The following is a 16,926-nucleotide window of genomic DNA, read 5'->3' on the forward strand; positions in this document are numbered from 1 at the left end:
AGGAGGTATCCCCTCCCAGCCACTCTTAGCTGCAGATAGCTCCACTTGCATGACATCTTCTGCCCTGTTCCATTCTGGTTCCATGAGGACTTGGCAGTTGAGGTGGCAACATCATTGTAAAGCAGTGCGAGTCTGTGCCTGTACTAACCAGTGAGGTGCTGGCCTGGACTGTTGCCATCAGAACAAGGACCCCCTTTACGGAGTGTTCTCTCTGAGCCATGAATTATGCTGATAACTTTACAGACACCAGTCACTTCACTTAACCCCCAGGAGAGCCTACAACGTAGTATCAGGAGTCCTCCGTGTTGAACAGGTGAGGATGTTTATGCTTGACAGGATTGCTCAACTGCCCAGAGGTCACAGCTAGAGGGAGGCAGACCTGTATCCAAATTCAGACCTGCCAGACTCCAGAGCCCCTGGTGCTGATGACTATGTGACCTTTTGCCACTTGGAATCCTTAGAATGTTCTAGATGGCCTTCCACGTGGAGGACGTAATTTAATTCTGTGAAATAATGCTCCAAGGCAAAGCAGGTAGTGTTAACTCTGGAAGTGGTGGCTTGTTTGAGGTTATGTGGCCACCAACTGCAGAGGTTCAGCACTTACCTGTACAGCAGGTGCTGGGAGATTGGAGTGAATGCTGGTTATGCTGGGGGTGGAGGGCAGATGGGTGGGTGGTTACACTGGGAGGGGGGTAGCCCAGCTCTTAGCAATCTGAGAAGAGTAGGGGCAGCCCAGACACCAGAGATGAGAGTTCTGTCTCTCAGATCTCCCATTTTCATCATCTAGAGAGTGGTTCTAATAATAACATCCACCTTGCAGGGGGAAACAGCAGAAGTAATGTGCTTGGTAGGGAGGGAACAGACTATAGTCCAAGCAAGGCCAGCCACACTTTGATGCTACTGTTCAGGCCACCATTTGTTTAACATTTATTCATTTTTGAGAGACAGAGACAGAGCATGAGCGGGGGAGGAGCAGAGAGAGAAGGAGACACAGAATCTGAAGCAGGCTCCAGGCTCTGAATTGGCAGCACAGAGCCCAATGCAGGATTCGAGCTCACTGACCACGAGATCATGACCTGAGCTGAAGTCAGACGCTTAACTGACTGAGCCACCCAGGTGCCCCTAAAATTTTTTTTTAACGTTTATTCACTTTTGAGAGACAGAGTACAAGCGTTGGAGGGGCAGAAAGAGAGGGAGACATGGAATCTGAAGTAGGCTCCAAGCTGTCAGCACAGAGCCCAATGCCGGGCTTGAACCGACGAACCATGAGATCATGACCTGAGCTGAGGTCAGACACTCAACCAACTGAGCCACCCAGGTGCCCCGAGGCCATTTCTAACAGGAACCTGCTGCAGGCCCAGCCCCAGCGCAGGCGATGCATCAGGTGCAACAATAATGCTGAGTGATTCAGACAAGCCTGGCCCTGGCCTCCAAGGCTTACGACAGAAGTTGAGAGAACCATTGCTATGATTCAGTAATAACATTGCAGGTAGGCTAAGGGATGGACGTGTTTGTAGGACAGGGTCTGTGAACAGAGGTTTCTTGACAAATTTCTGTAGAGACAATGGGATGGAGAGAGTTGCTAGTGATATGGATGGTGGCTGGACTGGACTGGTTTTATGGAGATGGGATTTCAGGAGCTTGCAGAGCTGAGCATGGCATGCACATGAGATTCTGGGAGACAATTCAGTATCTACAGCGCTGATAAGAATGTCAAAGAAAAACCATGGTGCTGCCTGGGTAGCTCAGTCAGTTAAGCCTCTGACTCTTGATTTTCCAGTTCAGGTCATGATCTCACGGTTCATGGGATTGTCAGCTCTGTGCTGACAACATGGAGCCTGCTTGGGATTCTTTCTCTCTCCCTCTATGCCCCTTCCCCATTTCTCAAAATAAATAAATAAACATTAAAAAAAAAAGATCGTCAAAGAAAAACTAGACAGTATTAGTCCACATTTACACTTTCACTTCAAGACTGACAGCTGTGATCTTGGTAATTAAATTTTCTCCTCTTCTTCTGAAAGAGCTTGGGCTCTTATCACTACCCCCAACTTCTCAAGTTCTTTGGGGACTAAGGTAGCAGGGAAATCAATGAATAAACGAATGCATGAATAAGTGAAATATCATACATAGACAAGATGTGTATCTGGCACACAGTATGTTCTCAGTCTCAAAGAGGTAGCTGGTGGTAGTGGTTGAGAAAGCAAGCTCTGGACTTGGATTGTTTGTGTTGGAGTCTAGTACTGATGTGTGACCTTGCCGTTCTGTGCCTCACTTTCCCTTTTTGTCACCTGGGGTTGGTAGTAGTACCAAACTCATAGGGTTGTTGTGAGGATTAAATGACTGAATCCATTTAAACTCACGGCGCGCACGCGCGCACACACACACACACACACACACACACTGCACAGCACAGTGCCTGGCACATAGCGGGTATTAAAAAAAAGTTAGCTATTAATATAAAATGATTATCAATTTATTAGTTTAGCCGTGGATGGAAAATTCTCATGCTTGTGCGCAGTCAACATACATGAGTGAACTGGGGCAGCTGAAGCACCTGATCTGATGGGGACACTGATGTTAAGGGGAACGTGGGGCTAGTGCTGTGATTTTCATAATCTCCTCTTGGGTAGTGGTCACCCCAGCTTCCAGCTTGGTTCCTGAAAAAGTAAAGACCTTTTACATGTTCTCCTTAAGCTCTTACTTATTCATTTTTCAGAACCCTGCCTTTGGGAGTGCCGGTCCTTGGCTAGATCTTGAGTTATAAAGTTTGTTCTCAGTACCTTTTCTCTCTCCTTCTAAGCCCTATACCAGCCAGGTAGCCAGCACCCACTTCACCTTTCCTCCAGGTTCCACGTATAGCACATTTCTTTCAATCACAGACGTCAAGAAAATGTCTCAAAAACTCATAGAATGCACAGATGCATCACCCCTCCCACGCTGAAGTGCAAATGAGAGCAGTGACTCTGAAGAGGTGGAATTTGGGGCGTCTGCAGCCCATAGGGGAGAGCAGGGTCTCCCTGGCTGATCCGGTTTCACCAGCAGGTGGCGGTCTATATGCCAGGCCTGTAGGGTTCCTGACCAGAAAACTCCAATGGGATGTTGATGCTACTGCAAGAGAAGAGCACAGCCGAATTTTCACCAGCCAAGCTGTCACCATCTGCAGAAAAGTGGGGAGAAAATGTTACAGGAAATACTAGGCGTTCAGGAAGAGACAAGCGACATGCACTCGAGAAATCAGAAAAGACTTTATTTTGCACCAGTGCTGGCCCAGCAGAATCACCTCCAAAGGCTGAGCACCCAGCTTGGGTTTTATTGATCCTTTATACATGTGTGCTTCTGGGTTGGGCAGGACTAGTATAGTCAAGCTTCTGGTTCCTGGTTGCTGGCTGGAGCAGGCAAGGAGGGAAGAGGCAAGCAAGATTACAGAAGCCAAAAGCACGCAAGGGAGTCCAGGCTCAGACATCAGGCTGGCCCTTTTTATTTGCTCTTACCGGCTTTCCTTTTCATTCCTGTTCCCCGTCCCCCCTCCCCACCCCCCTTGATTCTCAAGCTGCTGTAGCCAACTTAGAGAAAATCAGTTTGTGGGGGCCAGGGAACTTTGCTGCCACGAAAGGTGCGGTGAAGAGTCACTCAAGGATTCAGACACTAGGAGCTCCCTGAGGGAAGGCTTCAGAAGGGGTGAATAGTGAGAAGTGCACTGAAAAGGGAGCACTGTCCTTCTTTTAGGGCATTATCCTTGTCTTGCATTGGCTGATTTCCGACCCTCTGGGAAGGACATTTCCGGAAGGGAGCTGCCTCATCAGATGGATGGAGCGCGGGAAAGGAGCCCGGGAAGCTGGTTTCCGCACGCTGGGCGCTCTGCAGCTGGAGGATTGCGTCTTTCTGTCCGCTAGATGGCGCTGTCTGGCTTTCCCTCGGCTTCCCGAGCCAGTCCCTGGAGGCCGCCGCCGCAGCGGCCGCTCTAGCCGACCGGCGCGGCCTCTGTGGTTCCGGGCGGAAGTGAGGCGCCGAGCGGAACGGCCTCTGGTGACATTTTCTCCGGGCGGCGCGGACGAGTGAAGGGACTTGGTGGTGGAGGCTGTGGAGGTGGCGAGATTCGCCTTAGCCCCGGCGGGGCTTTGACTGCGACCCTCTGCTCGCCGCCGGGGCTTGTGCTGAGGAGGAGAAGGCGGCGGTGGCCGTCGCGTCCCGAGTCACCGCGGCCGGGGGAGTCCCGGCCGGGGGGTCGGTGCGTGCCCCGACGGGGCGCGCGGAGCGGGCGAGGAGGTGCAGAGCTGCCGCGGAGCGCAGGTGAGGCGGGAAGGTGCGCAGGGCCGCGGCCCGGCTGCGGGTCGAGCCGTGGGACCGGGCTGCGTCCCGGGGAGGGGTCGGGTTGAGTCGGAGGGGTTCGGGCCGCGGGTGTGGGATCTGCGGCGCCCGGGCGCCGGGGTCGTGACGGGCCCGGCCGGCGGGCGCCTAGTGTTCGCGCCCGGACTTGGCGGGAGGCGCGGCCCGGGTGGGGGCTCCCGAAAGGAGCGGAGTCGCCCGACGCCTTGTTCGCCCGCCCGCCCGCCCGGCAGTGACCCTCGGGTCCTCCCGGCTTCGCCCAGCTGGCGGGCGGAGCTCCCTCTCCTGTTCCGCGGGCCGCGGGTCCCTGTCCCCGGGGGCTGAGAGGAGGCTGGAGATGCCGCAGCCCGCGGGCTGCGCGGGGGAGCCGCTTTTCGGCCTGGAGTTGTCTTCACGCAACTTTCCTGCGTCCCGGCCCGCCGGGGAAGCGGCGGCGGCAGCTCTGCCAACTCTGCCAGCTCCGCGACCGGGGATCTGGCGCCGACACCTGCCCCTGCTCTCGGGAGCCCAGGCAGCCGCCCCAGCGCCGCGGCTGCCGCGGCCTAGGAGAGGGAGAAAAAGCTTCCTTTGGCTGGCGCCGCCTGCCTCTCGGCGCTTCCACTACCTTGGGTCGGCAGACGCCTCCAGTCGATGGAGGGATGTGTCAGCCTCCAGAATTGACGTCTGGTGGAGAGTTTGTCAACTTTCTTTGGAAAATCGGCGCAAATGTTAAACTGACGGATCCCAAATCAAAGATCATTGTCTTCTCTGGCTCTTCCCAGGGAATTTTCACTTCTCCGCAGTAGCGCTTCCTACTTTGTAATTAATTTCTTATAGCACCGACCTCAGTTTATTGTTGGGGCAGCAGCCCCCACGAGAACAGCAGGTTATGCATTCTCTCACTAATTTACTTTCCTTTAATTTTATTTTACTTATTCTGAGAGAGAGAGAAGGGGAGACAGGATCCCAAGTAGGCTTCCCGCTGTCAGCGCAGAGCCCCATGGAGGGCTTGAGATCATGACCTGAGCGAAAATCAAGAGCCCACGCTTAAGGGACTGAGCCACGCAGGTGCTCCTTATTTTCCCATTTAAATCGTCCTCTCTGCTGTGTCAGAATAGAGTCTCTCAGGTTGAAGGAATGAACGTCTGTGGGTACTTGTTCTTCTAGCTTGAACCGCCTGAGCAGTTTATGCTTAGATGTGCTTTTCACTTCTTGACTGAGCTTTTGCTTTCTGAATCCTTCCAGCCAGTAGGATGAAAATCCCACTGGTGATGCTTTGTCAAGGTTGGACCTCTTAATTACAAATACATCTGGCAGTTTTGCCTAGCCTGTTATTGTGTAGTGTAGTTGGGCACATGCTAACAGTTTGAATCACTCCCTTTCTTCTCCAGGGATATTTTAAGGATGGAGGCTATTCACTTTCTAATGTAGTTTTGCTGATCTAGGCAATCTGGATTCCTCCAGCAAGAGCATTGCCTTTTGGTTTAACAAGCATTTTTAGAGGCCTACAATTGATAGTTATTACCTGATGTCCCGAGGAGTCATAACGCTAACCGTTTGTTAGTAGGAAGTGTGATATTTTGGTTGTCTAATTACTACGAAGTGTAATATTTTAGTTGTCTAATCTGGCAAATATGATGCCTCATTTAGTGCTTTATGCACAGTAGGTGCTTAGTAAATATAAAACTGAGTTAAATTTTTAATAGAAGTTAGTTCAGGAAACTAAAATGGAATTTACTGCAGTGACCTATGCTACTTTGAAAAGGATCTCAATGAAATTTCATGCAGTTCCATTGAGAAATAATATTTTTAGCCATTTTTTGGTAAATTTTTAAAATGTTTTTATTTATTTTTGGGAGAGAGAGACAGAGCATGCGCAAGAGCACAAGTGGGGGGAAGGGGCAGAGAGAGAGGGAGACACAATCTGAAGCAAGCTCCAGGCTCTGAGCTGTCAGCACAGAGCCTAATGCTGGGCTCAAACTTGTGAATTGTTAGATCATGACCTGAACCGAAGTCGAATGCTTAACCAGCTGAGCCACCCAGGCACCCCTTTAGCCATTTTTAAATGAGAACGCTTTTCAGTATGACTGTACTTTTTTTTTTTTTAATGTTTATTTTTGAGAGAGAGACAGAGACAGTATGAGCAGGGAAGGGACAGAGAGAGAGAGAGAGAGAGAGAGAGAGAGGGAGACAGAATCTGAAGCAGGCTCCAGGCTCTCAGCTGTTAGCACAGAGCCAATGCAGGGCTGGAACTCATGAGCGGTGAGATCATGACCTGAGTCGAAGTCGGATGCTCAACTGGCTGAGCCACCCAGGCGCCCCATACTTTTGAAACTTCAAGCCATATATTTTTTCATAATGTTAACATGTAGATGTAAACTTCAATACAGGTGTAGACAACATGAAAAGCAGAGAGAAGCTGCAAGGTAATTATACCTGAAGCATCAGCTAAATGGTTTCTTAATGAAACAATTTTTTCTGACATTTTTTTGTGGAAAATGAGTGGCTTGGATTTTGGAGCTGGAAACTTTCCCCATTGCTAGCTTCATATTACGTTCACAGTGTAGTTGTTAAATTCCTCACTAATTTAGTGTATATTACTCTTAAATGCATTTATGAATGAGTGCCATAAGGCTCTTTGTTTTATACTTTTCATGATTAATCCCAGATCTGTATATTAAGGATAAATTCAGCTTTAGATTCTGTTGGAACTGAGTGTTCACTGTATGTTCTTCAAAGATTTTATTTGATAGTGACATTGGTACTTTAAGGCTCCTTACTATATGACTGGTAACTTTTATGTAACTTGTAAACTCATTCAAAGAATTGTTTTGCTGGGATATTCAGTTTTACAGTTTTGTTCTGACATGTGCATGAATAAATTTGATGTATGGGCAATTAGAATGTTTTTTGTTTTGTTTTGTTTCTTTTTAAAGTTTGGAACTGGTATGTACTAGACACCCAAACCCTACGTTTGTAATTTTGACAAACCATCTTAGACCTTTCTGATTTTCCTGCATGTAACTAGGGATGTGAAAACACATGTGTGTTCATGTTTACATGCTTATAATTGACAGTACTTGAGAGAACCTGTAAAATGGGCTACTTTTGGGGTGCCTGGGTGGCTCAGTCAGTTGATCATCCGACTTTGGTAAGAGTATGATCTCACGGCTCGTGGGTTTGTCTTCACATAAGTTTTTGTGCTGACCGCCTGGAGCCTGCTTCAGGTTCTTTGTCTTGCCCTCTCTTTCTGCCCTTCCTCCGCTTGTGTGCTCTGTGTCTGTTTTTCTCTCAAAAATAAATAAATATTTTTAAAAATGCTACTTTTTAAATTTTTACTTTTTTTTTTTTTTTTTTTTTTTTTTTTAAGTAAACTCTGCACCAAATGTGGGGCTTGAACTCATAATCCCAAGATCAGGAGTCATATGCTGTAGTGATTGAATCAACCAGGCGTTCCTAAAAACGTGCCATTAATTTGTTTTCTTTTGAACCCTACTGATTTTGGTATTCTGTATTATTTTAAGAAAGAATCTGGGGTCAAATAAATTTTCTTGGATAGCTGTAGTAAAAATGAAATAGACAGTAATAAATGAGTAAAAAGCTGACTGTAGAAAGGGGGAAGAGCTATTGAGAAAACAGGACAAACAGGACACTTATTTATTGATTACTTTGTGCCAGTAGTGCTCTAGTTGCTAGAGCTATGCTTGGTGAATAGGATTGAACAGGTCCTGATGCTAAAGGAACTTAACCATTTAAACCGGCATTTGTGGGGCACCTGGGTGGCTCAGTAGGTCTGACTTTGGCTCAGGTCATGATCTCACAACTCATGGGTTTGAGCCCTGCGTCAGGCTCTGTGCTGACAACTGAGTCTGGAGCCTGCTTTGGATTCTGTGTTTCTGTCTTCTCTCTACCCCTTTCCCCCCTCCCCCCCTTCTCTTCCTCCCTTCTCCCCCCCACCCCCACTGCCCCTCAAAAATAAAACAAACATTAAAAAAATTTATTTAAACCGGAGTTGGGATGGGTTTCCAGGTGGGCATTCTAGGCTAGGTAACAGCCTATGCAAAAGTCATGAGTATCAATAATCTTGACTGGTTAAGTGTGACCAGTGCCTTCAGTTTACAGAGAGTTAGGTTGTGAAGGTACCTTAGTCTGCTAATAAATTATTTTCTTCTTTTAGGGAAAAAAGGTTCAGGTGGAATATGAAGGATGCAATAGGCATTCCTTTTAAAAGATTTTCTTCATCCTTACGTTCAATGAGTAGAAATGTTGCTGGTTTTCTTTATTTTGGGTTGATTGTTATTTGTCAGACTGAAGTAATTTGATAGTTATTTTTCTTTAGTTTTTAAATTCTAGTCTTAAATTTAAATTTGACTGTTGTTTTGAAACTTTTCTAAATCTTTTAGCATTTATCTTTAATTGTACCTATATTCCTTACTCTTTCAGGGCTCATGATTGAACTTAGGGGAAATAAACAGTTTTCTGCTTCTGTGTGGGCAGCTTCTCAGCACAAGTGGGATTGATGTTCAGTCAGTTTTCACACTCAGCCTACAGGTCCTTGTGGTAAAAGGAAGGAGCAGGGTGAAACTAAGAAGTATTTCATATTCCTTCTATATTTCTGAACTAAGGGAGGAAATGTGTGTTATATATATTATACATATTTTTCATAATGTTAGCAGATGATAATAGTAGACGTGGTTTAAAAATACCATAAAATAACCAATGTGACTCACATTTGATGAGTGTCTTTTTTAGGTTTTGTGGCTTTATGGCGCTCATTGTCAGTTTTGATTCTGTTCTCTTTCATGTCCCTATTCAAAACAAGGATTTCAGCCTTTGTAATTTAATAGCAAAAAGATACATGGTATAAACCCTAACTTACTAGTTTGAATTTATTCGATTTAAAAACTACCTAGATGAGTATTTTCTAGTTAACTGAAGATTAATTAAAAGTAGAAACCGGGGCGCCTGGGTGGCTCAGTCGGTTGAGCGTCTGACTTCAGCTCAGGTCATGATCTCGCGGTCCGTGGGTTCGAGCCCCGCGTCGGGCTCTGTGCTGACCCCTCAGAGCCTGGAGCCTGTTTCGGATTCTGTGTCTCCCTCTCTCTCTGACCCTCCCCCATTCATGCTCTGTCTCTCTCTGTCTCAAAAATAAATAAACGTTAAAAAAAAAAAATTAAAAAAAAAAAGTAGAAACCAACCACAGAATTGACTTACGTGTATGTGTATGTGGGTTGTTTATACCTGATTAAATTAAAATCCCATTTACTGAGTAGGTGACAGGTGGGAATGGGTGGAAAGATGAAAGAAACCATTTCTGCCTAAGGTACTCAAATCTAGTGAACCAGATGACTTCTGAGTTTCTTTCCTGCTCTAAAATGTGAAGAAAAGTTGGGTGCCTGGTGGCTCAGTCGGTTAAACATCTGACTTCGGCTCAGGTCACGATTTTGAGGTTCGTGGGATCTGCATTAGGCTCTCTGCTGTCAGCACAGAGCCTGCTTTGGATCCTCTGTCTCCCTCTCTCTTTGCCTCTCATCCACTTTTTTCTCTGTCAAAAATTGAATAAAAACATTTTAAAAAAGTAAAGTTTTGGGATGCCTGGGTGGCTCAGTCGGCTGAGCGTCCTACTTTGGCTCAGGTCATGATCTCATGGTTCAAGCCCTGTGTTGGGCTCTGTGCTGACAGCTCAGAGCCTGGAGCCTGCTTCAGATTCTGTGTTTCCCTCTCTCTCTGTCTGTCCCCTGCTTGTGTTGTCTCTCTTTCTCTTAAAAAGAAACAAACATTAAAAAAAATTTTTTTTAATGTGAAGAATAATGGGCTATAGGAGAAAACGGTACTGTAAAACAAAATAATTATAGTGTGGAATTAGTCTTTTCCTTTATAAAATCAATTTGTTTCACTGATTTATTTTTTAAAGTTTATTTGTCTGAGAGAGAGTGTGTACACAGGTGGAGAAGGGGCAAAGGGAGTAGAGTAAATCCCAAGCAGGCTCTGCACTGCCAGCGTGGAGCCCGATGCGGGGCTCCAATTCAAACTATGAGATCATGACCTGAGCCAAAACCAAGAGTCTGATGGTCAACCCCCTGAGCCACCTAGGTGCCCCTCTTTTGTTTTTGTTTTTAAATGACATTTTTCTTAAATGGGTCTCTAAGTGTAAAAGAAAATGTGGACTTGAGTGTTCTTTTTTGTACTGCCAGTTCGTTTACAAAATACTTTTTCCTCTGCCTGGATTTCAAGTCCAAGTATTAGTAAGTTCTGGTCATTTGTTCAAAGATTACCAAAATTAAATCTGTTGAAACTTATAGCAGTCATATCCAAGAATGTGGATAAATTAGGGTTGTGCTTGAGTAATTTAGAATATTAAGTTTTCGGGGCACCTGGGGGCTCAGTCGGTTAAACATCCGACACTTGGTTTTGGCTCAGGTCACCATGTCATGGTTCCTGAGTTTGAGCCCCACATCGGGCTCTGCGCTGTCAGTGCAGAGCCTGCTTGGGATTCTCTCTCTCTCCCTCTCTCTCTGGCCCTTCCCTGCCTGTACCCTCTCTCTCTCAAAATAAATAAGCTAAAAAAAAAATTAAAAAATTTAAGTTTTCATTAGCATGGCAAACATTAGGGAAACAAGATATGGACCAACGTGTTTAGAAGTTATTTTTTATTGAGTTGTCTGGTTAAAAAAAAATAACTTTTATGATGTTCTGAGTCAGCATTTTGCTAGATGCCTTATAATTAGAGAAAGGTATTGTTGGGGATAGGGAAGTTGGGTGTGGACTAAAACTCTGGGAAAACAGAACTGTTTTCCTTTCTGTGTTAAGAACAAAAACCTCATGTGGTTAAGATTTTAAGCAGTATCCTGTCTGCCTTAGTTTAAAAAAATTTTTTTTAAGTTTATTTTTATTTATCTTTGAGAGAGAGATAGAGAGCAAGTAGGGGAGAGAGAGGCAGAGAGAGAGGGAGACAGAATCCCAAGCAGACTCTGTACTGTCAGGGCAGAGCTGGACCCCGTGGGGGGTGGGGGGCGCTGGCTCAAACCCACCACCGTGAGATCATGACCCAAGCCAAGACCAAGAGTCAGATGCTTAACCAACTGAGCCACTCCAGCACCCCTGGCTGCCTTCGTTTTAATCTAACATAGAAGCATAGTTTATTCTTACATCAACACTTTATCATCAAGGGTTTCCTATTATTTTACTCCATTGCAGCCCCCTAAATGATTTGCTCTGGTAAGTTTTTGGTATCATTTATCTTGGGGACCTCAGATCCCACCATGTGGTGACCCATCTTTATGTGTTCTGTATTCTGAGGGAGATAGAAATAGCCAGAGCAGAAATCTTGGAGAAAATCTAGAACCTGTTCTTTATCCTTAATTTACACCAATGTTGCTTTTGAGTAGAGGGTCTCTCATTAGCCATGGTGCCTTCTCTGCATTTGGTAACTTCCTTGGCTCTCGATGCTGGTTTATTCACAGCCTGGGGCTGGGCCAGATGCATGTCAGTAGTGGTAGTATCTGTAACATGAAGTGATTTGAGCAGCCATTATCACTCTTGGCCTATTTATAGAGCTTATATCAGTGGAGAAAAGGTTGGCTGGCAAGCAAGCAAAGTTGCTCTCTTCCCGTGGTTGCAATCTCTCAATTTATATTTCAGTTTGGATAGGCCAAATCCATTCAACCGCATTCATTTTTAACATTCCTTTTCAGTACTCCAATCTTTTAGCACTGCAGTTTCTTAGTCAACTTCACTTTTTTTTTTTATTTTTATTTAAAAAAAAATTTTTTTTTAACGTTTATGTATTTTTGAGACGGAGACAGAGCATGAACGGGGGAGGGTCAGAGAGAGGGAGACACAGAATCTGAACCAGGCTCCAGGCTCTGAGCTGTCAGCACAGCTGACAGTGTGTCGAACTCACGGACCGCGAGATGATGACCTGAGCCGAAGTCGGCCGCTCAACCGACTGAGCCACCCAGGTGCCCCATCAACTTCACTCTTAAGGAAAAAGCCAAACAACTATTCCCACACTGAGAATAATTAGCAATAATTCTTTACTATCATATAATATTTAGTATTCAGATTGCTCTGTTGTCTCATAAATGTATTTTTATACTTAACTCAGATTGAGTCAAATAAGGTCTGTAATGTTTTGTAATTTAAAGGTCCCCCACTTTGTTTTTTTCCCCTGGCAAATTATTTGTTGAAGAAAATTTTCCCAGTTTGAATTTGCCAGTTATATTCCAATGGTGGTATTAAACGTGTTCCTCTGTCCCTTTGGTTTCTTGTTATTTGGCTTTAGGTTTAGAGGCTTGATCAGATTCAGTTTCTATAATGTATAGTCTCTCCTTTTTCTTTGAGGGGGAAAATATTTTATAGGTGATGTTGAGTACTTGCATTAGGAGGCACTTAATGGTTGGTTCTCTGTGGTATTAGCAGCTCTTGATAATCACTGCTGAATTCCATTACTTAATTACTCATAACTCCTCACTCTGAATGCCCTTCATCATTCCCGGTTCTAGCCTTTTATACTGTACCTTGTTTATAGCTTCTTCGACCTCTTCCATTTGAGAGCTAAGCGAAGGGATGGATTGCTGTGGAGAAGAGGGCTATTTCAACTATATTATAGTTTTGTAGGAGTTTTTATTTCAATCCTGATCTTTGGTTACTGCATTGTCCATATTATCCATGCTACAACTTCTCAGTGGAAAACTAATCCCAAATGCAACAAATAATCAAAAGAAATCTTTGAAAAGCAATATTTGTTTTGAGATATTAGTGCTTACTTAAGATAAGGGTACTATTGTCATTAAAGTAAGTTAGTGTTTATATATAAAAATTAGAAACAAGGTTAATTTTTCTACTTCAAAGGATTTGGCAACACCACCATTAGGGACATAATGGAATCTCTTCCTAGAACTGAACATCTAGGAAGAGGGGGCTTCTTTTTGATTTATTTTTATATCCAAGTTGATAGTACTGTTAAGGTGTTTCATTATTAGTCATGGTGATTTTTTAAAATGATTCTTCAGTTCATCAATTTAACAAATATTTATTAAATATTATGTATTAGGGCGCCTGGGTGGCTCAGTTGGTTAGGTGTTCCACTTTGGCTCGGGTCGTGATCTCACAGTTCACAAGTTCCGAGCCCCGCGTTGGGCTCTGTGCTGTCAGCTCAGAGCCTGGAGCCTGCTTCATTCAGATGCTGTATCTCCCTCTCTCTCTGTCCTTTACCCACTCAGGCTCTGTCTCTCTCTGTCTCTCAAAAACAAACAGACGTTAGAAGAAAAAAATTAAAGGGGTACCTGGGTGGCTCAATTGGTTAAGCGTCTGACTATGGCTTAAGTCATGATCTTGGATGGGTTTGAGCCCCATGTTGGGCTCTGTACTCACAGCTCAGAGCCTGGAGCCTGTTTCATTCAGATTCTGTGTCTCCCTCTCTCTCTGCTCCTATCCCGCTCATGCTCTCTCTCTCTCTCTCAAAAAGGAACCAACATTAAAAAAAATTTTTTTTAATTAAAAAAAAAAAAGCAAAACTTCAAAACACCTTAACTTGGGCTCTGTTTTTTTGTTTTTTTTTAAAGTTTTTAGGTGCAGGGTAGTCAGAGTTTGACAAAGAGCTTAGAAAATGGTTTTAAAGACTCACAACTGATTGTCATGGATTTTTTTTTTTTTAACTTTGGTCTCAATTATTAGGAAAGCTATTCTTATTTAAAAAAAGAGCAGTAGATACAAACTATAATCTATTTTATATCATAACTGTCTTGGAGGCAGAAACTTCTCTCATTGTTGGTGGTAGTCTCATGATTTTTTTTTTAAGTTCCATTAACATAAGAAGTATTTTTACAACAGTGTAGAAGTAGTCTAGTTGCTTTGATTTTCAGTGCTAGAAGAGTGCATCATTTTTGAATCATAGTTTCAGTGATAAACACAGTTGAATATTTAAACTGTAAAGAAACCCCACAATTTTTGAATTTTGAAGGCAAGCCTATTAAAAAAGTAACTTTAAAATATTTGTTTAGACTGCTGTGAGACTATTTATTTATTTTTTAAAGATTTTATTCTTGTGGCGCCTGGGTGGCTCAGTCGGTTGAGCATCCGACTTCGGCTCAGGTCATGATCTCGCAGTCTGTGAGTTTGAGCCCCGTGTTGGACTCTGTGTGACAGCTCAGAGCCTGGAGCCTGCTTCGGATTCCGTGTCTCCCTCTCTCTCTGCCCCTCCCCCTCTCATGCTCTGTCTGTCTCTCTCTCTCTCTGTGTCAAAATAAATAAACATTAAAAAAATTTAAAGATTTTATTCTTTTTAAGTAATCTCTACACCCAACATGGGGCTCGAACTCACAACCCTGAGATCCAAGAATTGCATGCTTCACCGACTGAGCCATCCAGGCGCCCCTGCTGTGAAGCTATTTAGACTGCAATTCCCTTGCTTAATAAACTCCTTCCCTATTAATATGTCATAGTTTTTACTTTTATTGGTTAATTGGTATGCCGTGAGCATAATTTTAAGTAAGTGCGGTATAGAAAAGTATATCTATTTTTTTTTTTCAAATATAAATATACTAAAGAAATGGTGGTTTGGGGGTTTCTACAAAGTAAAAACAATGGATATTTGTTTTTAGGGAAAGTTATCAAAGGAGTAGCCTTGTTTACTTCTTAAATGTAAAAGGTAGATATACTTTGATTTACATGAAATAAGATTTTTTTTGGTTAAAATTTACTTACTTTAAAAAATGTTTATTTATTTATTTTGAGAGCGAGAGAGCCATCAGGGAAGGGACAGAGAGAGAGGGAGACAGAGAATCCCAATCAGGCTCTGCGACTGCCAGCACCCAGCTGGATGTGGGGCTCAAACCCACAAACTATGAGATCATGATCTGAGCTGAAACCAAGAGCTGGACGCTTAGCTGACTGAGCCACCCATGCACCCCATAGACATACATATACATGTATATGTATCTAGCAATCTCTACATCCAAAGTGGGGCTTGAACCCATGACCCTAAGATTAAGAGTCACATGCTCTTCTGACTGAGCCAGCTGGGTGCCCACAAAAGATGTATTCTTGTATAATTGTGGCAAAACCAAATTATGAAGTGGCTTAGTATTTATTTAAACATTGATAGTTTGTATTAGTTGAGCCATAGATATAAGGAAGGAAAAAATGTCATGCCATTTGCTTTTCCTGTGGCTGCAATTTTGAAAAAATAATTAGTTTCTTAAGTCTTGTATCATTATTACGCATATCTGAAAGGCATGTGCTAAGCTATGATGCATTTGTAGATAAAGCCAGTGCTAAAGGGCAACTACACTTGTAGCAGAGTTTGTCCTTAAAATATTTATTTATTCATTTATTGAAAACATTTTTTTAAATGTTTATTTTTGAGAGAGAGACAAAGAGACAGAGCACTTGTTGGGGAGGGGCAGAGAGAGAGGGAGACACAGAATCTGAAGCAGGTTCCAGGCCCGAGTTGTCAGCACTGAGCCCGACAGGGGCTGGAGATTGTGACCTGAGCTGAAGTGAGCGGCTTAACCGACTGAGCTACCCAGGCGCCTGTATTTATTTATGTAAAAAAAATTTTTTTTAACATTTATTTATTTTTGAGAGACAGAGACAGAGCACGAGCAGGGGAGGGGCAGAGAGAGAGGGAGACATAGAATCCAAAGCAGGCTCCAGTCTCCGAGCTCTCAGCACAGAGCCTGATGCGGGGCTCCAACTCACCAACCGCGAGTTCATGCCCTGAGCTGAAGTCAGACGCTTAATCGACTGGGCCACCCAGGCGCCCCCTATTTATTTATTTTTAAATGTTTATTTTTGAGAGAGTGCGTGTGAGCAGGGGGTGGGAGAGCAGAGAGGGAGACAGAATCCCAAGCAGGCTCTGCTTTGTCAGTGCAGAACCCAGCTTGACTCTTGAGCTGAAATCAAGAGTCAGACATTTAAGTAACTGAGCCACCCAGGTGCCTCTGTCCTTAAAATTTTTAAGTGGTTGGGAAATTATTAAAAATAAAGGATTTTAAAATGGCCAGTTTTTGAAAAAGCAAAAAGTCCTCAAGATTTTATTTTAATGAAACTTGTTTTTTAAACATTATATCTACAGGCCCTAGCAAAATATCTTTTACTTAATAAATAGTGAATAGAAGTATATGTTGTTCAACAGATATTAAATGTCTGCTCTGTTGGGTGTTTTTCTAGATGCTACGGTGAGACAAGTCTTGTGACCTCTTGTATTCTATGAAACAGAAAATAAACTATAAATACACAAATGAGCAAGGTAACTTTAGATCCCTTTTAAAAAATGGAGAATAATGGGGTATGGGTGAGAGGTGTTTAGTATATTTATGGAAGGCCTTTTTTTAGGTGAGTTTGAATTGAGATCTGAAATACAGGAGCTATCCTGCCTTCATAAGAGTGAAGGAACGTGCTTTCCTGGTAGTGGGAACAGCAAATGCAGAACCCCTTGAGTCAGAAAAGATCTTATTTACATGTTGAAAATGAAACAAAACAATGAAACAAAATGATGCTGAAGTGAGACTAAAGCAGTACATGCCTCGTAGGCCAAAAAATTTTATTTTAATTGTAAGGAAATGTATGTAAAAGAAACTGCAAGTCTAAGCAAGGAGCAGTCTTGTTTACCTTCTT

At 43.7% G+C, this 16,926-nt stretch overlaps 2 protein-coding genes across 7 annotated transcripts in view; one reads left to right on the forward strand and one right to left on the reverse strand.

The window, feature by feature from the left end:
* Positions 1-3,961: 3,961 nt before the first annotated feature.
* On the reverse strand, positions 3,962-5,850 carry LOC122203141 (basic proline-rich protein-like). Its single transcript, XM_042909704.1, has 3 exons — positions 5,831-5,850; positions 4,727-4,868; positions 3,962-4,633 (listed from the first exon to the last, which is right to left on the reverse strand). The coding sequence occupies exons 1-3, from the start codon at positions 5,848-5,850 to the stop codon at positions 3,962-3,964; spliced, it is 834 nt and encodes a 277-aa protein (XP_042765638.1).
* CD3H18orf25 (chromosome D3 C18orf25 homolog) overlaps positions 4,018-16,926 on the forward strand; it is an 84,798-nt gene continuing 71,889 nt past the window's right edge. For all 6 annotated transcript variants that reach the window (XM_042911483.1, XM_042911484.1, XM_042911486.1 and 3 more), the window contains exon 1: positions 4,018-4,290. The gene's annotated coding sequence lies outside the window, so the exon portion shown is untranslated. The remainder of the gene's footprint in view (positions 4,291-16,926) is intronic.

The sequence above is a fragment of the Panthera leo genome, chromosome D3 (assembly GCF_018350215.1).
Source record: "Panthera leo isolate Ple1 chromosome D3, P.leo_Ple1_pat1.1, whole genome shotgun sequence".
Lineage (NCBI taxonomy): Eukaryota > Metazoa > Chordata > Mammalia > Carnivora > Felidae > Panthera > Panthera leo.